This window comes from Poeciliopsis prolifica, unplaced genomic scaffold, assembly GCF_027474105.1.
Source record: "Poeciliopsis prolifica strain line A6 unplaced genomic scaffold, Auburn_PproV2 SCAFFOLD007, whole genome shotgun sequence".
Lineage (NCBI taxonomy): Eukaryota > Metazoa > Chordata > Actinopteri > Cyprinodontiformes > Poeciliidae > Poeciliopsis > Poeciliopsis prolifica.
Genome location: NW_026562382.1, coordinates 8,889,748 through 8,906,131, shown reverse-complemented (window position 1 = coordinate 8,906,131; position 16,384 = coordinate 8,889,748). Strand labels below are relative to the sequence as shown.

The 16,384-nt window shown below is 37.4% G+C and overlaps 2 protein-coding genes across 2 annotated transcripts; both read left to right on the top strand.

The window, feature by feature from the left end:
* Positions 1-1,003: 1,003 nt before the first annotated feature.
* LOC129361303 (toll-like receptor 8) lies at positions 1,004-5,793 on the top strand. Its single transcript, XM_055032067.1, has 2 exons — positions 1,004-1,346; positions 2,469-5,793. Exons 1-2 carry the CDS (start codon positions 1,344-1,346, stop codon positions 5,544-5,546), a joined length of 3,081 nt encoding a protein of 1,026 aa, XP_054888042.1. The 5' UTR covers positions 1,004-1,343; the 3' UTR covers positions 5,547-5,793.
* Positions 5,794-6,586: 793 nt separating this feature from the next.
* tmsb4x (thymosin beta 4 X-linked) lies at positions 6,587-7,489 on the top strand. Its single transcript, XM_055032068.1, has 3 exons — positions 6,587-6,687; positions 6,952-7,065; positions 7,142-7,489. Exons 2-3 carry the CDS (start codon positions 6,966-6,968, stop codon positions 7,171-7,173), a joined length of 132 nt encoding a protein of 43 aa, XP_054888043.1. The 5' UTR covers positions 6,587-6,687; positions 6,952-6,965; the 3' UTR covers positions 7,174-7,489.
* Positions 7,490-16,384: the final 8,895 nt, after the last annotated feature.

Below are 16,384 nucleotides of genomic sequence, written 5' to 3'. Positions count from 1 at the left end.
TCTAAGTCTCTAAGTCTAAGTCTAAAACTGTTGATGACAATCTAGTAAATATTAATGAGCAGTGATATTTGTTGGACTTTGACAAATACATGTGTTGTTTTATTGTCAATCAATAAGGGGCTTCATGATTTCACAATTTTTATTATCCTGCAGCTAGAAGTTTCAAGTGTTTTTTTTATGTATGTTTCCACAAATTGAATCATTTGTCTCATTTTGTGAAACACTTTTCAAAATGTAAAGGTATTTGCTTTAATGTTTTCTATGTGCATCTCTGTAAAGAGCTTCATAATGTTTTGCCAGGTTTTACATCCCTTGACAGCACATTGTCCCCGCTGTCATACCATCTTCCTTGTGTGGCTCCGCCTTATTGGGTCAACACATTAGCCATGGTCAGAAGCGTTGAAAACAGTTTCAAAGCTCGTCACCTCAACACCATGTCGTAAGATGCAAAATGTTTCGGTCCAGCCAGGAGTGTTTTCTCTAAGGGGATAACTTTTCTTGTTTTCTAAAGAACAAACTTCTGATAGAAAACAAAGAAGCTTTGATTCATTCAAGCATGATGCTGTCTCCTCTGAGCAGATACTCATTTTAGCTTTCATCTGTGTGATCTTTAGCTTACCATGAACTTTAGTGAGTGAAACAATTTGTCAGATGAGACTCACCAACATCAGGTAAGGATGCTTACAGTTTTTACACTGATTTTACTTATCGAAGCTGAGGTCATTTAAACAATAAATAATGACTAAAAACCCATAGGATGTGTTCACTCTCGCCCTGTTTGGCCCACTTTAATCCGACTCTAATTTGTTTGTCTAGAAAGTCAAGATCTTTTAGGGAATGTAAACGCAAATGTGAATTTCAAAACAGTGTAAAACGGCGTCCAACGGTCCAACAGAAAGGGTTAGTTCTGCATAAAGAAACCACAATACATACACATTAATCGTTCTGTCATAATAATAGCTCTGTATGCACTTCCCTGAATGGTTATGGTTGTCTAATTGTCTGCAATGCTACGGAACTGATTTATAGTTTTTGCGAAACACTTCTGATGTTGATTTTGGCTGGTGTCTCTGTAAAACTGCAAACAAGGAAACGAAACTGTTTTACAGTTACTTCTGCAATTGACAGGCTACACTCCTCCCACATCCTGTCATAATGGGTGAAACAGTTTGCCGCTTTTATATCTGACTTCAGTACGCAGGATTACTTTTTTCATAACATGCGGATTTTAAAAAATCATCAGTAGTATAAAAATATGTCTTATTCTCACATTATAGATACCATTTAAACTTTTTTTAGACAAATGCAAGAAGCAGTTTAGAAGTTTTAAAGGAACATGCAAAATGGTGAGTTTTACTAATACATTTGTCTATATCACTTATGTTTGTGACAGAAAAATGTGTCATACATGTTAATGATACTGTTTTTGTGTTAATTCTTAATTGCTTACAAGAGTCAAGTCAAGAGTAAGAAATGAAACTGTTCTTATCTTTTATTGCTAAGTATTTTGCCTTTTAGAGTGTTTGCTCTAGAACAAATGTAGCACATATAAACTGAGACATAAAGAAGTTTTCAAAGTTGACATTTTAGGGCTTTTGGGAATCAACATTTAGTGGCTGGGTCATATCAAGCAAGCAGGAAACATACTTGGTTTAAAACAAGTTTGGCAAGTCAAAGAAATTAGCCACAATTATGAATTGTGGTCAATTTTAGTTTTTGTAAATATTTGATTTTACTTGACTTAAATGTGTTAGTCCATAGTGCTCGTATTTTAGTGTCCAAGGATGCTTACAGTTTTTACACTGATTTTACTTATCTAAGCTGAGGTCATTTAAACAATAAATAATGACTAAAAACCCATAGGATGTGTTCACTCTCGCCCTGTTTAGCCCACTTTAATCCGACTCTAATTTGTTTGTCTAGGAAGTCAAGATCTTTTAGGGAATGTAAACGCAAATGTGAATTTCAAAACAGTTTAAAACGGCGATCCTGAACCTCTATAATTGTCCGGCTGAAGTGAATTCTGATGCAGTTCAAAGGCAATGTGAATGCAAGCGGATCGGGGACCGCTCCAAAAGCAGGAAGCTAATTGCAGTTCAGTGAAATCTGATAAATATAAAACCCTCTGAACTGTAGGTTAATGGGGATGTTGTGTCGGTTGCCGTGGTAACAGGTCTGCGTGCCATCACAGAGAGTGAGGAAAAGCAGAAAACCTAATGCACACAGGTTTAAACTGACGCTATGTTGACGTTCATTGTATATTTATGGACGGCTCGGAAAAATGTGTCCTTATTTATTGATATGTACCTATGTAGTTTATTTCTCACTACTACTGAAAAGAGTGGAAATAAATAAAAACTGGAAAGTTCATTACAACAGGAGTCTATCTCTTCAGCTTAACATATTGCATAAAGGCATCATAACATTCTTTAATTCCACCATTTGATTGACTTTGTCATTCATTTCAGACTGCAAAGTGTTGGATTTACCTGCTTCTCCTTGGTCTGTGCTGCCATCTGGAGATCCAGCCTGCTGCCTGTAAACCTCACTGGACAGCACAGTTTCTCTGTGATGTGACAACCTCCAATTCCTCTGAGGTCCAATTTGACTGCAGTGGCCGTGCCCTGGAATGGGTACCTCATGGGATAACCAGTAATGTCACTGCTCTTGATTTATCAAAGAATTACCTGAAGATCATTAAGGCTGATACATTTTCCAAGCTGCTGAATCTGACTAGGCTCAATCTCAACTTGGCAAACATGGACAAGAAAGTGGACTTTAAGGCAAGCCTTAGAAACCTAACAAAACTGCAAGATTTGAAGATGAGTGGCAATGGCCTCAAAGAAATTCCAAGTAATCTACCCGTCAGTGTGGAAATCCTTGAGCTCAGCAGCAACAACATCACAAATGTGAATCATACGAGCTTCGCCAGCTTACCAAACCTGACACAACTGTGGTTATCCAAGAACTGTTACTACTGGAATCCGTGTGGCAAACCTGTGAAAATCCAAAATAACAGTTTTACCCACATGACCAAATTAAAAAATCTGGATTTGTCTTATAACAACTTAAGTAATGTTCCCAAAGGACTACCCCAGTCTTTAGAAACGCTTAATGTGAGTTGCAACAAAATACAGCACATATTAAGCGATGATTTTTCTGGCTTGAGTAATTTAAAACTTCTTAAGATACAAGGGAACTGCCCCAGATGTGAAAATGCTCCATTTCCCTGTGTGCCTTGCCCTAACGGTTCCCTTTTAATTGACCAAGATGCATTTGAAAATCTGTCTGAACTTGAGGAAATCAATATGGGGGGAAACTCCCTGGAGTATCTGAATCCATCGTGGTTTAAGAACCTGAAGAAGCTTAAACATCTTCTCCTTTCATTTAACTTTTTAATCAGAGAAGTTACTGGAAAGGCTGAATTTCTGCTATACCTCCCAAGGCTTGAAGTGCTTGAATTTTCTTTCAACTACGCTTTAAAACGTTATCCTGAAACCATTATTCTTTCAACTGAGTTTTCAAAACTTCAGTCATTGAGGACCTTGCATATGGAGGGTTTGGTCTTCCAGAATATTAAACCGGACACGCTCAAGCCGCTCTATGAAATTAGAAACCTATCTGCTTTGAATTTGGGGACTAATTTTATTATTCAGGCTGATTCCGCTGTTTTCAACAAATTTCATCCATTGAAAATGATTTATTTGGCAGAAAACAGGCTGTATCCCACTCCACAGAAACAGTTTTCAAATTCAGTAGAGAGATATGTTGAAAGGTCAGACATCTCTGTTTCTTCATATGTTAAATTTGTTCCCAAAGAATTCACCTTTGAATTAACCCATGGCCTTATAAAGGAACAGTGCTTTAACTCTGGACGGGTTCTTGTCCTCAGTTCAAATAACTTGTTCTTCATTTCACAAAAGCAATTTGAAGGTTATGGAGATATTGCGTGTCTGAATCTATCTAGCAATGGATTCTCTGCTGCACTAAATGGCACAGAGTTCTCTTTACTGCCTAATTTGACCTACTTGGACCTGTCCTTCAATAAGATTGATCTGGCTTATGACAATGCCTTCCAGGAACTGAAGAAACTCAAAGTGCTAGACCTCAGTTGGAATGCCCACTATTTTAAATCTTTTGGAGTAACACATAATTTAAACTTCCTAAAAAATTTGCCTGTCCTGAGAGTGCTGAATATGAGTCATAACTCAATTTCCACTTTAACAACAAAACAGCTGCGCAGCAAATCTTTAGCAGAACTACAATTTACACATAACAAACTTGGAACTCTTTGGAAAGCAGGTGAAGACTCATATAAGACTCTTTTTACCAACCTCACTAATTTGACAGTTTTAGATATTTCATGGAATGAAATTGAAAAAATTCCCGATGATGTTTATGAAAAGCTCCCTCGCAACCTGACTGAACTACGAATAAGTAATAACAAAATGAGAGATTTTTCATGGGACAGTCTGAATTATTTCCATCGGCTTAAAATTTTAGACTTAAGTTACAATTTGTTGTCTGACATATCAGGTATTAAAACCGTTACTAGTTTCTCTTTGGCTATTCTTTATCTGACTCACAATCAGATATGTCACCTGGAAAGTTTCTTTTTCAATGGCATGAAAAGCCTCGAGACTCTGAGCCTCAGCTCCAACAAGCTGGCTATCATAAATCAATCCACCTTCGAGCCCAGACCGCAGAACCTGAAGACTTTATTTTTACAGAAAAATCCATTTCAATGTACATGTGATTCTTTGGAGTTCCTTGTCTGGATTGGAAAACGACAAATAAGGATTCCCAAATTAACATCTGAGGTGAGATGTGAAATGCCTTTAAAGGACAGGAACAAGCCACTTATATACTTTGACATTGATCAATGTGTCAATGATGATATGGCATTCAAGATGTACGTTCTCACAACAATCTTTCTTATTTTTTTTATGTTTGTGGCAACAGTTGCTCGCTTATTTTACTGGGATGCATCTTATGTCTTGCACTACGTCAAGGCTAAGCTAAAGGGGTACAGAGTCTTGTCCTCACAGGAAAATATTTACGACATCTTTGTGACTTATGACACCAAGGATCCGCGTGTCTCTGAGTGGGTAATGATGAATCTGCGGGTGAAATTGGAAGAGGAGGGCGATAAACTTCTTCCTTTGTGCTTGGAGGAGAGAGACTGGCCTCCAGGAGTCCCACTAGTGGACAACCTTACACAGAGCATCCAAAACAGTCGCAAAACCCTGTTTGTCTTGACAGAGGGCTACGTTAAGACTGGGGTGTTCAGACTGGCAATGTATCTGGCCCACCAGAGACTGCTGGATGAAAATATGGATGTGATTGTTCTGCTGATGCTCGAACCTGTCCTCCAACATTCTCACTTCCTGCGCCTGAGGAGGAGACTTTGTGAGAAAAGTGTTGTGGAGTGGCCCAGAACCGCAGCTGCTGAGCCCTGGTTCTGGCAGAACTTGAGAAGTGTTGTAAAAGTGGATAATCAAATTATGTACAGTGAAACTTACAAAAGGTTTTTCAGCAGCAAGTAGGGATTAAGGTAATAATTCTTGAGAATAACCTCGTAATTGTTTGAGCATTTTAAACATGTCATTATTTGGTACATGTCATTGCGAATGCACAGCACTTTTGAAGTGATGAAATGGAGATAGTACTGTACATGACCATGTTTTCATGTGTAGGTTAAAGAGGGTGGCTGTCAAAGGCAATAAGTATTTTATATCAAGAAATAAACAAATATGTAATCACTGACTGAGTTTACTTCATGTTAAACCATACACTGAGCTAACCTTACACAAGTGACCTAAAATAGTTTCTGTACATTTAATTTGTCCATTGTTCCTGTTCTGCATTAACAATGGAAACAATTTATGATGTTACTGTAGCTCATCAGACAGACCCATATATTTCAATTTCAATTCAGTATTTTTAATTTGTATAGTATAAATTCACAACACCGGTTATTGTACTGCGCTTTATAAATACAAATTATCCTTATTATCAAAGCGTGCGGTAAAATTTGTTTCATTTTTTAAAGTGGTCATTTTCTGTTTTAGAAAACCAAGAATTGCATTGAGTCATTGACATGCAAAATATCAGACTGGGGTAATAGGGTTGTCATCATGATGAGTGTTTCAGGTTTGAGTTTTTGCACAGCTTGTGTCCTACCTGCATTACCGCCATAGTCCACAAGGGGTCGCAAGAGCGAAAATTATAAAAACCTGCCATCCTACCCATAAATTCTTTCATTAGACTTCTTCATGGTGTTTTTTGTCTTCTGCGTGAAGAAACATCTAGAACTACGACGATTTGCACAACTTTGTGACGTCTGGAGAAACTCACCGGACTTTTAATCACATAATGAGACGCAGCTTGTGGTGCTAAATTAATACTCTTTTTTTTTTTTTTTCCCGTCCAAAAAGACACCGCTTACTTGTCAGAGCTTATGTTACGATATGGATATGTTATTCATTTGTTTCAAACAATCCTAAATAATATAAATAATTTAAAACCAAAAAAATGTGATTGGTTGGCAGACGCAGAGTGGGCGTGACGTCACAGTTTATTAACATACCGGGCGGTATTTATTGAATGAACGAGCCGTTTATCCTCACTCTGTTCCTGTGACTTTGAGGATTTTGTTTCGGTGTATCTACTGTGCCTACACGCTTGGTAAGTGACTTTTTTTTTTTTTTTTTTTTGTTTTTCTGTGTGTAGAATTTTCTTTTAGATTTTTGAAAAAGAACTTTGTCCTTAATTTGCTCCTTTTTCTTTTTGAACAATTCTGTGTGGTATTGTGACTGAAGCCATGTCAAATAAGTAGACTCTTAAGCCAGGTGTGTGAGCTGGAAGATTGTCAGACTTTGGTTAACCAGGGTGCAGCTTTACTTGGAGGTGTTTTGACTTAATTACTAAAATGATGACTGTGTGTTTTAGTGCTTTTTGCAATCATGTCTGACAAACCCGACATTGCTGAGGTTACGACCTTCGACAAAACCAAGCTGAAGAAGACTGAGACACAAGAGAAGAACACACTGCCAACTAAAGAGAGTAAGTTCTACTCAAATTAACTTTAATGTGTGCCTTTTGATTCTGAGGTTAACTCCAACTTGTTACTCTGTTCCAGCCATTGAACAGGAGAAGGCGGAGTCATCATGAAGACCGGTCTCCCATGTGTTGCACATTCCACAAGTGTCGCTGACTTGAACCACTTCACGATTGCATTTTGTCTTCCTGCACTTGCTAATTCATAGAAATGTCTACAAATTCCACCAGATGTAAAGAAAATGGCTTCACTTTAGCATGGGCTCATCCCCTTGAAACCCTGCAGTGGAATGATTGCAAGATGGACTTGCACTTCATGATCATTGTTGGCCTTTTTTGGCCAATTCTGAATACTCACTAAGCAAGGTGTATCGTGTAAACCTTTGCATGCACAAGTTTCAAAATGTAAAATAAAACAAACTTGAATAAATGTGGTGTACAGGCTTGTTTGCATGGCAATGTCCCAAACTGGATTTCAATGGAAATCCAGATGTGTAAACTTTCTACAAACTGCTAATTTTTCAGTATTAACTGATTATCTCAAAGCCTGAGGAATCTGCTGCTACTAAAGGTCACATTAAAAATTTTGGGTTTTTCCAAACCTGACTGCCCAGTGGGAAGGCTTGAAAATGGTCTGCAATGCTGTGTGGAAAGGTAACGTTAACTGCAGCAGTGAAAACTTAATTTCTATGGTGCGGTTCCTTTTATAACAAACCTCGTGACCTTCTCAAATTCAAACTATCAACTGGCTTGACTACCAATGGAAACCTAAATTTTACTCTGAATGTTTCACTATGTATTTAAGTGAAAACTGCACCAGGATTAAGTTGAACTGTAGGCATATTACTAAAATTTATCTTGGGTCCTTAACTGGCATTCATCAGATCTATCAGCGAAGGCTGTGAAAACACTACTTTGCCTCATTTTCCACACTGAAGAATCGGTACATAGGGCGATTACATCATGCTCTTTGTATTCACTAACAGCTGTGAAAGAAGGTGCTCTAACAAAATGGAACATAGGGCATTTTTAGTTTGAGAAAATATTTATCTGTAAAACTGGAACAATGTATAATTAACACATGAATATCTTGCTGTTTAAGTGTAGTCTGGTCAGACAATGGTACCTCTATCCAACAATTTAATTTCTCAATTTAATTTGTAAACAAATCAGTCTTTCTGTTTATGCCAATATTGCATGTGTGACACTTTATCCAATGATCATGTGTGAACCTGCTAACACCAATGCAAAGAAATGCAAATGACTGAAACATGATGCATTGAGATGAAATTGGTAGTGTGTGCTAAGACTCTATGTGCTGTCAATCTAACAATCAGCTTCTGTAACAGAAAGAACCTCAACACAAAGAATGCTGATGCTTCTGTGGCTGCATATGGGTGCTTACAGTACATAATGTGCGTCGAGAAAAGGATCCGAGTGGTACCACTCAAATGGCTCTTATAATGTAAATAACTGAAGGGCTAGAATAATCTGTAGAAGAGCTAAGAGGTTATGATTTATAGCCAGCTTCTCAACTTTGAAACATTTGAAATTTATGTGTTAAAACAATCTTGAACTTAAAAGGTGGCATTTTGAAATAAAAGGGACGGTTCAAGTTACATGTTACTGTGCTTTATCAAGTACCTGCTTATGCATTCTATAGCTTGCAGGCTTTGTGAATGTCTGTGCTTTTTTTTCAAAGGCCACGCTGCCAGTGCTAAACAGAAGCTACAGTTGACTAATTCGTGGGAGGAAGTGATGTTACAGCAGAACTGCACAACTGCCAGAACTCATCTTTGAGTCTGTGCTGATTTCTGATCTTTGGATTGATTTTGTCTCCCTTCCCCCCCAAGATCACATTAGTTCTTGAAATACTACGACAATTGCACAAAAAAAAAAAAAAAAAAAAAAAACTTCTTTCACGCACTTTTTTGAGTTTAGTAAAAAATCAGATATGCTTTGATGCTTCCGGAAAAAAGAAGTCTTCAAATTCCTTGATTTTGATTTTAAATAAGAAACAAGAAAGTAAATCAGAAACGAGGCAGAACAACGTTTTTTTAACGTTTTTTTTCAAACTGAATCAACTTGATAAACACTCTAACTTCGAACTTCCTGACAAGGTAACAAGGCTCACAATTTATAATACACTAACGAAATATTTGTGGCGCAGAACCCTTTGCTAAATAAAATTGGAAGTTCACACACATTTCACTGATATTTTGTTCCATTAACTGTATGACTTGGGTCAAATGCTTTGAGTTTCCTTTAATTAAGTTTGGCCAGGAAGTGAGAGGAGGGAGTGGGAAGTGAGATATTATTGGTGTGGATCTTTGTGTAGTTTAAAGGGGGGTGTAATTATAGAGCAACCATGCAAGAGAGAAAAGGAGACTTTGACAGCAGCTTAGTTTGTGAGAAGTTCTGCTAAGAAACAAATTAAAATGTATTTGATTTTTACGAAAATCATTTGTATCTGTCTGTACATTAGAGAGCACTAACATATTAACTCTTTGCAGTCAAACATCTGTCTTTCTGAAGAAAGCTGCAGAATAGCAGATAATTCACTAACATCAATATTGACAAAGTATGCCACCATTGCAGACAATAAAGATTTTTCTTACTCGAACTTTTCACATGTCATGTTGAGCAACTAGTGCCACTGATTGTTAAAACAGCTTGATTGTGAATTTGTGGGAGCTCAGAAGTTTCACAGGTACACAACAGGATGTGGTTATAGAGCTGCAGAATCACACTGTTCATGCAGTGTGACTCTTCAGTTTAATTAAGCACACAGAAAAAGACAAAAGTTCTAGACTAAAGGTCAGTTTTAGATTCTGTTGATCTGGTTCTTCATTATTTAAATACTACTTCTGAGTTTTTGAAGAGCTCAGAAGATGAAAAGTATCACATCCTAAACCAGCTGTACTATTTTTATTCAAAATGTGTTTACTGTTTGGAACAATGCTGTGACATATCCAATAAGGTTATAAGAAAATAAAACCCTCATTTCAAAATCTGTGACATTATATAGGTATATCATTCATTTGAGAATGCTTCTTAATTTAGTTTGCTTGCACAATGCCTGTATTCTCCCCGCTTGAAATTCTTTACCGTAATAGAAAAACTGAATGGTGATAAATCATCAGACTTCAACACATAAATCTGTTAGTTGATACAGGTTGCACAATTAAAGCTGACTGTGGAATTTGATTAGCAAACTTTTCTGCTTTAGTCCTGATCGTAAGCACAAGTCTCCACTTGGTATAGCAAGTATTGCCAAAGTGCAGCTATTTACAATTGTGCACATTAACTCTGGTCTCAAAAATGTCTGTCTGCTTGTTCTAATTTAACTGAAGTTAGGCCATTCTAATCTGTCAACATTTACAGTCCATGCACAATTCTGCATCGATGTTGACAATTGTGGAAGAATTGTGTGAATATGTGTACAGCTTAAAGTGGGTCAGTGTATGCCATGAAGACAAAGTAAGGTTATAGTTTGTGAACTGTGACTTCTGCTATTTTGTGACAGTTTCCCTATTCCCCAGGCGGGCTTCTCCACCATGCTTCTCACTTATGACACAAAAGCCTCACTGACTTCTAAATGCAGCATTATGGAACAAACAACCATTTGTTTATGTGCATAAACAAATGTAACTATGCAACCTTCCGATCTATAACTACAGTGTAAAATGTCAAGTCTGGGTATTTATTACCCAGCTGCAGAGCGTAACTGGAAATTAAATCTTTCATTTACAGCTGACAACAGAGCTCTCTAATAACAGTACAGACATTATTTAGACTTGTCCAAAGTTAAAGCAATACCAGCATGTCCTATCCTGTTAGGCATGCACTGAGGTGAGGTAGGGTCTCTTCTTAGGGACATGGCTGTGCAATTACACCCCATACAAACTTATTTAATGAGGAGGGAAGTTGGTTAACTTTACCTTTCCACACAGTATTGCAGACCATTTTCAGCCCTTCCCACTGAGCAGTCAGGTTTGGTTTTTGAAAAAACCCAAAATGTTTAATGTGACCTTTAGTCACAGCAGATTCCTCAGGCTTTAAGTTGAACATATCAGTGAATACTGCAAAATTGGCAGTTTGGAGAAAGGGCACCTTTAAACTCTGACCTTTAAGGCTCAGTGAAAACAGAACCTCTTTCAACATCAAACAGGAACCTAAAGCCTCACTGTAAACCTATCCAGTTCTGTCAGAAGTCTTTATTATTACTGAGGCACTTGCACTTAACTGTGGATTCAAAATAAAACCTTCCAAGGAAACTAAAGATGGTTGAAATTACATCTTGTGTTTGACATCAAGAAAATACACAGAGAAAATCTGGCAAGTTTGCAATGTTCCAGTTCTTGAAGTAACTCCAAATCAGGCAGTTGTTTTCAGTGAGATTTAGACATGGTCGTTCTAAAACGTGAATGTATTTTGATCTAAGCCATTACATTGTAGCTCTGGCTGTACAGTTAGCCTCATTACTGAAAGCCAGGTTAATGACTGCTCTCGTATCAAATCTCCCAGTACTGCCCTGTGTTTAGCTCACTTCACCTTCACATTTACTCTTGACTTCCCGGTCTTTGCTGAAGAAAAGTATCCAGTGTAGCGATAGCAGTGGCCCAGGAGGAGTATTCTTGTTGTTTCAAACTGCCATTTTTGTCTAGGACACAGAAGTTGTGTCCTTGTGCAAGACATTTCACCTTTCTTCCCTGCTGGTGTTGATCATAGGACCCAATGGTGTCAAATGGAGGCTGCATTTCTTTCAGTCTGCCCCAGGAAAGTTGTATCTACAATGTAGCTTATCACCATAGTGTGTTAATTTGTGGATGAATGATAGTAGGGTAAAACAGTTTGAAATCTTCGGATAAGATAAAACACTGTATGAATGCAGGTTGTTTACCATTTTATTTCCACATAAAAGTACTGAATTTAATAAAGTTTACTTGTATTTACTTCTCGTCTTCAATAAAGCTCAGAACTGAATATAACTAGATGCACTTTTGAGAACTATTGCATTTTTTTTCCATCAATTTACATTAATGCACTGCAGTTTGTTGGTATAACACTTAAAATTCAAATATAGCACAACGAGACATGACAAAAAGTCAAAAAGTTAAAGTATCTTTTGATGCCCCTAACACCTTCCTAGCCTGCTGGAAGTAGTAATGATTTTTACATCAACCTTCTTTTGTTGCCTGGAGTTTCCCAATCCACTCCAGAGGCAGACTTGCTAGAACTGCACGTACATTATTAATATGGATAAAATGTGAGGTATCATGCTGGGGTTGAACAAATACTTTAATCTCTTAACAGTCTTAAAAAAAGTGTCTGGAAATGAAGGCCTGAGTACCCTGGTCTGTCTGCACATTGTGCGTTCTGTAAACTAACATTCATGAAATGATATTCCATCTGGAGATCAACTAATCTGTGTGGAAACTAGAAGAGGTCGGCTCAGTCAGACTATAAAGAGGATTTGATGACATTATGGAAGAAATAAATCAAGTAAGGATGTACACAAATGGCATGCAGGGGTCAGTATAGTTGCCTCACAGCGAGAAGGTAGTAGTTAAATCAGGACTGGAGACTATGAGCAGTTTGCATGTCCTCGTTTTGCATGTTATGTCCATACAAAAAGTGCTGGGTTATTTCTCTAATCAAGTCCTTGGCTTATGCTGTTGGAACAAAGGTTGGTAATTTTAATAAAACATTGGGGCAAAATTGTTAGCCAGTTACAGAGCGGACTGAGTGGTGCCACCTCCTGACCTCCATTTTGAACCAAGGTTCTCATCAGATCCCAAAGAACCTCTTTTATCGGATAAAACAAGAAATTGTAAGATGGTGAAACAATGCTGTATGACAGCTGTTTCTATTTTTGTATGCTGAATGTGAATTTTGTTATCAAAAGGTGGTGTTTTTCAGTTAAACATATTCTCAAAAGACATGTGGTTCTTCAATTTTTTTTACAATGCTGGGACTTTTTGATGTAAAATTATACCAAAAGTAAAAAAAAAAAACATTTTCAGCAAACACTTTTTTAGTGCCCAAAGTTGTAGTTTTCAGCACATTTTTCTGATTATTTATAAGTCACGTTTCCGCTTTCTTGTTTGATGCAAAAGGTAGTGTACTGAGAGAAACCCATAGCTCAAACCCATTCTCTTAACTTAATCCAGATTTAACAGTGAGCTGTGTATAGTATTAACAAAAGTTGGGATGTCTTTAGCCCAGCAGTCTTTAGAGAGTCTGTGGTTTCTACCCACAGTCTATATATAAGCAACTAAATTTATTTAGGAGGGACATCAGAAATGCATGTTAGTTATTCATCTTTTATTATATTTCTGCAAGTAACATGGAGACAATCACCAGCACCGTAAAACTCCGAGGTTGATAGAACTGTTCTATAAAATGCTATGATAGGTGCTCAGGAAAGCTGCCTAAGACAAATGTTTCTTGCTGTTGTTTCCCTTATGACATTTGACTGATCAGGTAAAACTTGTGATGTGTTTCATTTCCACTTCCGTGTTGTAAAACACCTCATTACAGTCAGAGTCTTTATAAGTTCCTGATTTGGCCTTCTTGTTTTTTTCAAAATCTAATAACTTTAGTCAGCAGCTTATTGTTGAAACTCAGAATGTGAATACACAGTCAGACATACATATTTAGCCACTTGCAAGTGGAAGTCAGTTTTCCCTTCCCTGAACTGAGGCAGAACTTCCCGATGTGTTTAGTAAAGCACTTTATTGTGCAACAGGTTCAGTGCATCAATCTATCAGGCATATCTAACAGGAAGCAGCGGTGAGAGCTAAACACACCTCTTATAAATATGACTGTGACATAGACATTGGTCAAATCTGGATGCCGGTGCTCACTAAATAGTGACTTCAAACAGGGAGGCATCTTATCTCTGATGAGCAGTGCCCCATTTAAAAAAGCTGTCAGTGTTGCCTGCTGTGCGTTCATTGCCAATGTAAATGCCCGGTGAAAGCAGGATGTGGTTGTGCATGCACACTACTTTCAAAATAACTCTATAATTGCTTTGTCCTTTAACAGTAAAGACCTCGCCGATTGCATGAACAGAGTGAAAGAAAATTCTGGATTTTCCATTCTAAAATGACATGGAACACTACAGATTAAGGTTGTTCAAAATAAATCTTCAGTATCTCCTGCTCTTTGAAATGTAATCTCAAAAGTTTTCATCAGTGAGGTTTAGGAAATGATGGGGGTGAGGGGTGTTTCTCTTTCACACAGCAAGTGTTACAATACTTGCAGCACATGATAAAACTATAATACATAAAACGGTCAAAAGCTAATTTTCTTTGTCACTCCTTGCAGAGGCAACATAGAGAACACTGCTCCGTCATGATACTTATATCCCGATAAGTAAAGAGAGCTTGTGCTGATTTTGTTGCAGTGCCTTGTTCTGGTGGGAAAACGTTCGTCCTTTTGATTGCAACAAGAAACCGCAAGAAACACAAAAATCCACAGAGGATTAGCAAGTTATCATACTTCCTGTTTGAGACAGTGCAGCACTTTATCTTTATTTTTCTTTTTTTACCAGCTGCGTTTCTTTAGCTTACACACCCACACATGTTGCTGTATTCTCAGCGAAGAGAGACCTCTTGTGACAGAAGAGGAATAAAATAAAATTTCCACAGACAATGAGTGACAACTAAAATCTAACCCTTTATATGAATAAAATGCAAACTTTAATATCTCTACTCTCAATTACCATGCTGTGAAACTAAGTTATTTTACCTTTTATTTAAGTTTGTCTAAATACGTCTTGTAGTTTTTTTCACAGCCAAGTCGATATTCATTCCATACAAAGAGAAGATCAGTCAAACCGTCTTGGTCCAGGTGGAAGAACAGATGATGCTTTAGTTGCTTTAGTCAGAGATTTGACACAGAAACATCAAAGCCACTGCCAGTTTTGTAATTTTTCTTTGATTATTCATTCAATTACCTAAATATGTGTGTAAAAACAGTTTTGTTTTAATATTGACATCTTGAAAGGGATTGGTTATACATTTTAAGTTAAATTCTACTCTGTCTTTTAAACATCTTTTTAATTTAAAACTCGAAGTTTGATCCAGGACATGTGGGGGCGCTGTTGTGACAATCTTCCTGCTCTTCAATGTATCAGCAGCTCCATTGTACATGAAACACATGCCTGAAATGTCAGTGATTTAGAGCCAAATTCAAAATAGAAATAAAAGAGGCTTTTGAAAACAAAAACAAAAAACCTGGACTGCAAAATTATGGACAACTGTAATTTTTAGATAACTGATTTTATCACTACCACTGCACATAGTGTTGGCCAACATCACACAGTACAAAAAAAAAAAAGTTTTGATGTGAAAATATGACCTCTATTTAATCCTTATTTAAAGCCTTGTATGCTTCTTTTTATTTCATTTCCTGTCACAGCTAAATATTTCATAGCATAAAACACAATTATTTGACAAAGACAACTTTGGTAAATAAAATTTGTGCTAAAGTCAATTTAGTATTTCAGTTGAATTTTGTCTTTTCAGCCATTTATATACTGAGTCAGTATCAGTCAGTATCATGCATGCTTTAGTTTTTTTTGTTTTTTTTTCCCTCGCTCAACCAACCTGAGTCAAATAAATGTTCATTAGCAGGCCTCTGCATAACTTTGACATGCTGGGGAAACAGTTAAACCATTTTAATCAGTTGTGTTGAAGCAAAAACACATCTAAACCTGTCTGGACCTCTGTTTTGTGAGCCGATGTCTTCAGACAGAAAATGAAACAGAAACATTTCAACAGCAAAGAAACAGCAAACCCTGCAGGTTCCACAGAATCACAGTCTGATCATTTGTTGAGTGAACAAACAAGCTGGACCAGATGTCAGATGTGTTTAGAAGTGTGCAAACTCATTAAACAAGTTTATGGCAGGACCAAGAATAAACATGTGAGAGACAGCAGAGCTTCATGTGTTATCCCTGAGCAAGACATCAAAGAGTGCTGCAGCAGCTAACAGCACGCCTCTGCATGTTTCTTTGACTTCCACAATTAGAGGATGCAACTAATTACATGCATATCTCTTAAAAACATAGTGAAGGCAAACTAGTTGGCATGTTCCGTACATGTATTTAATGCTCTGCTTGGCTTTCACAAACAGTGGTATCATCCTGACACACGTGTTTAAAACTGGATCCTGTCTCTTACTGCATGGGTTTCAGGCAGACCAGTAAAGGATTAGAGTGAAAACCCAAACTAAATCCCCACCCCCACTTACAAACCCCCTCCTACCTCCAACAGTCGCCCCCTATCTGTCTCAGAGCAGTGTCTTTTAGCAGAGT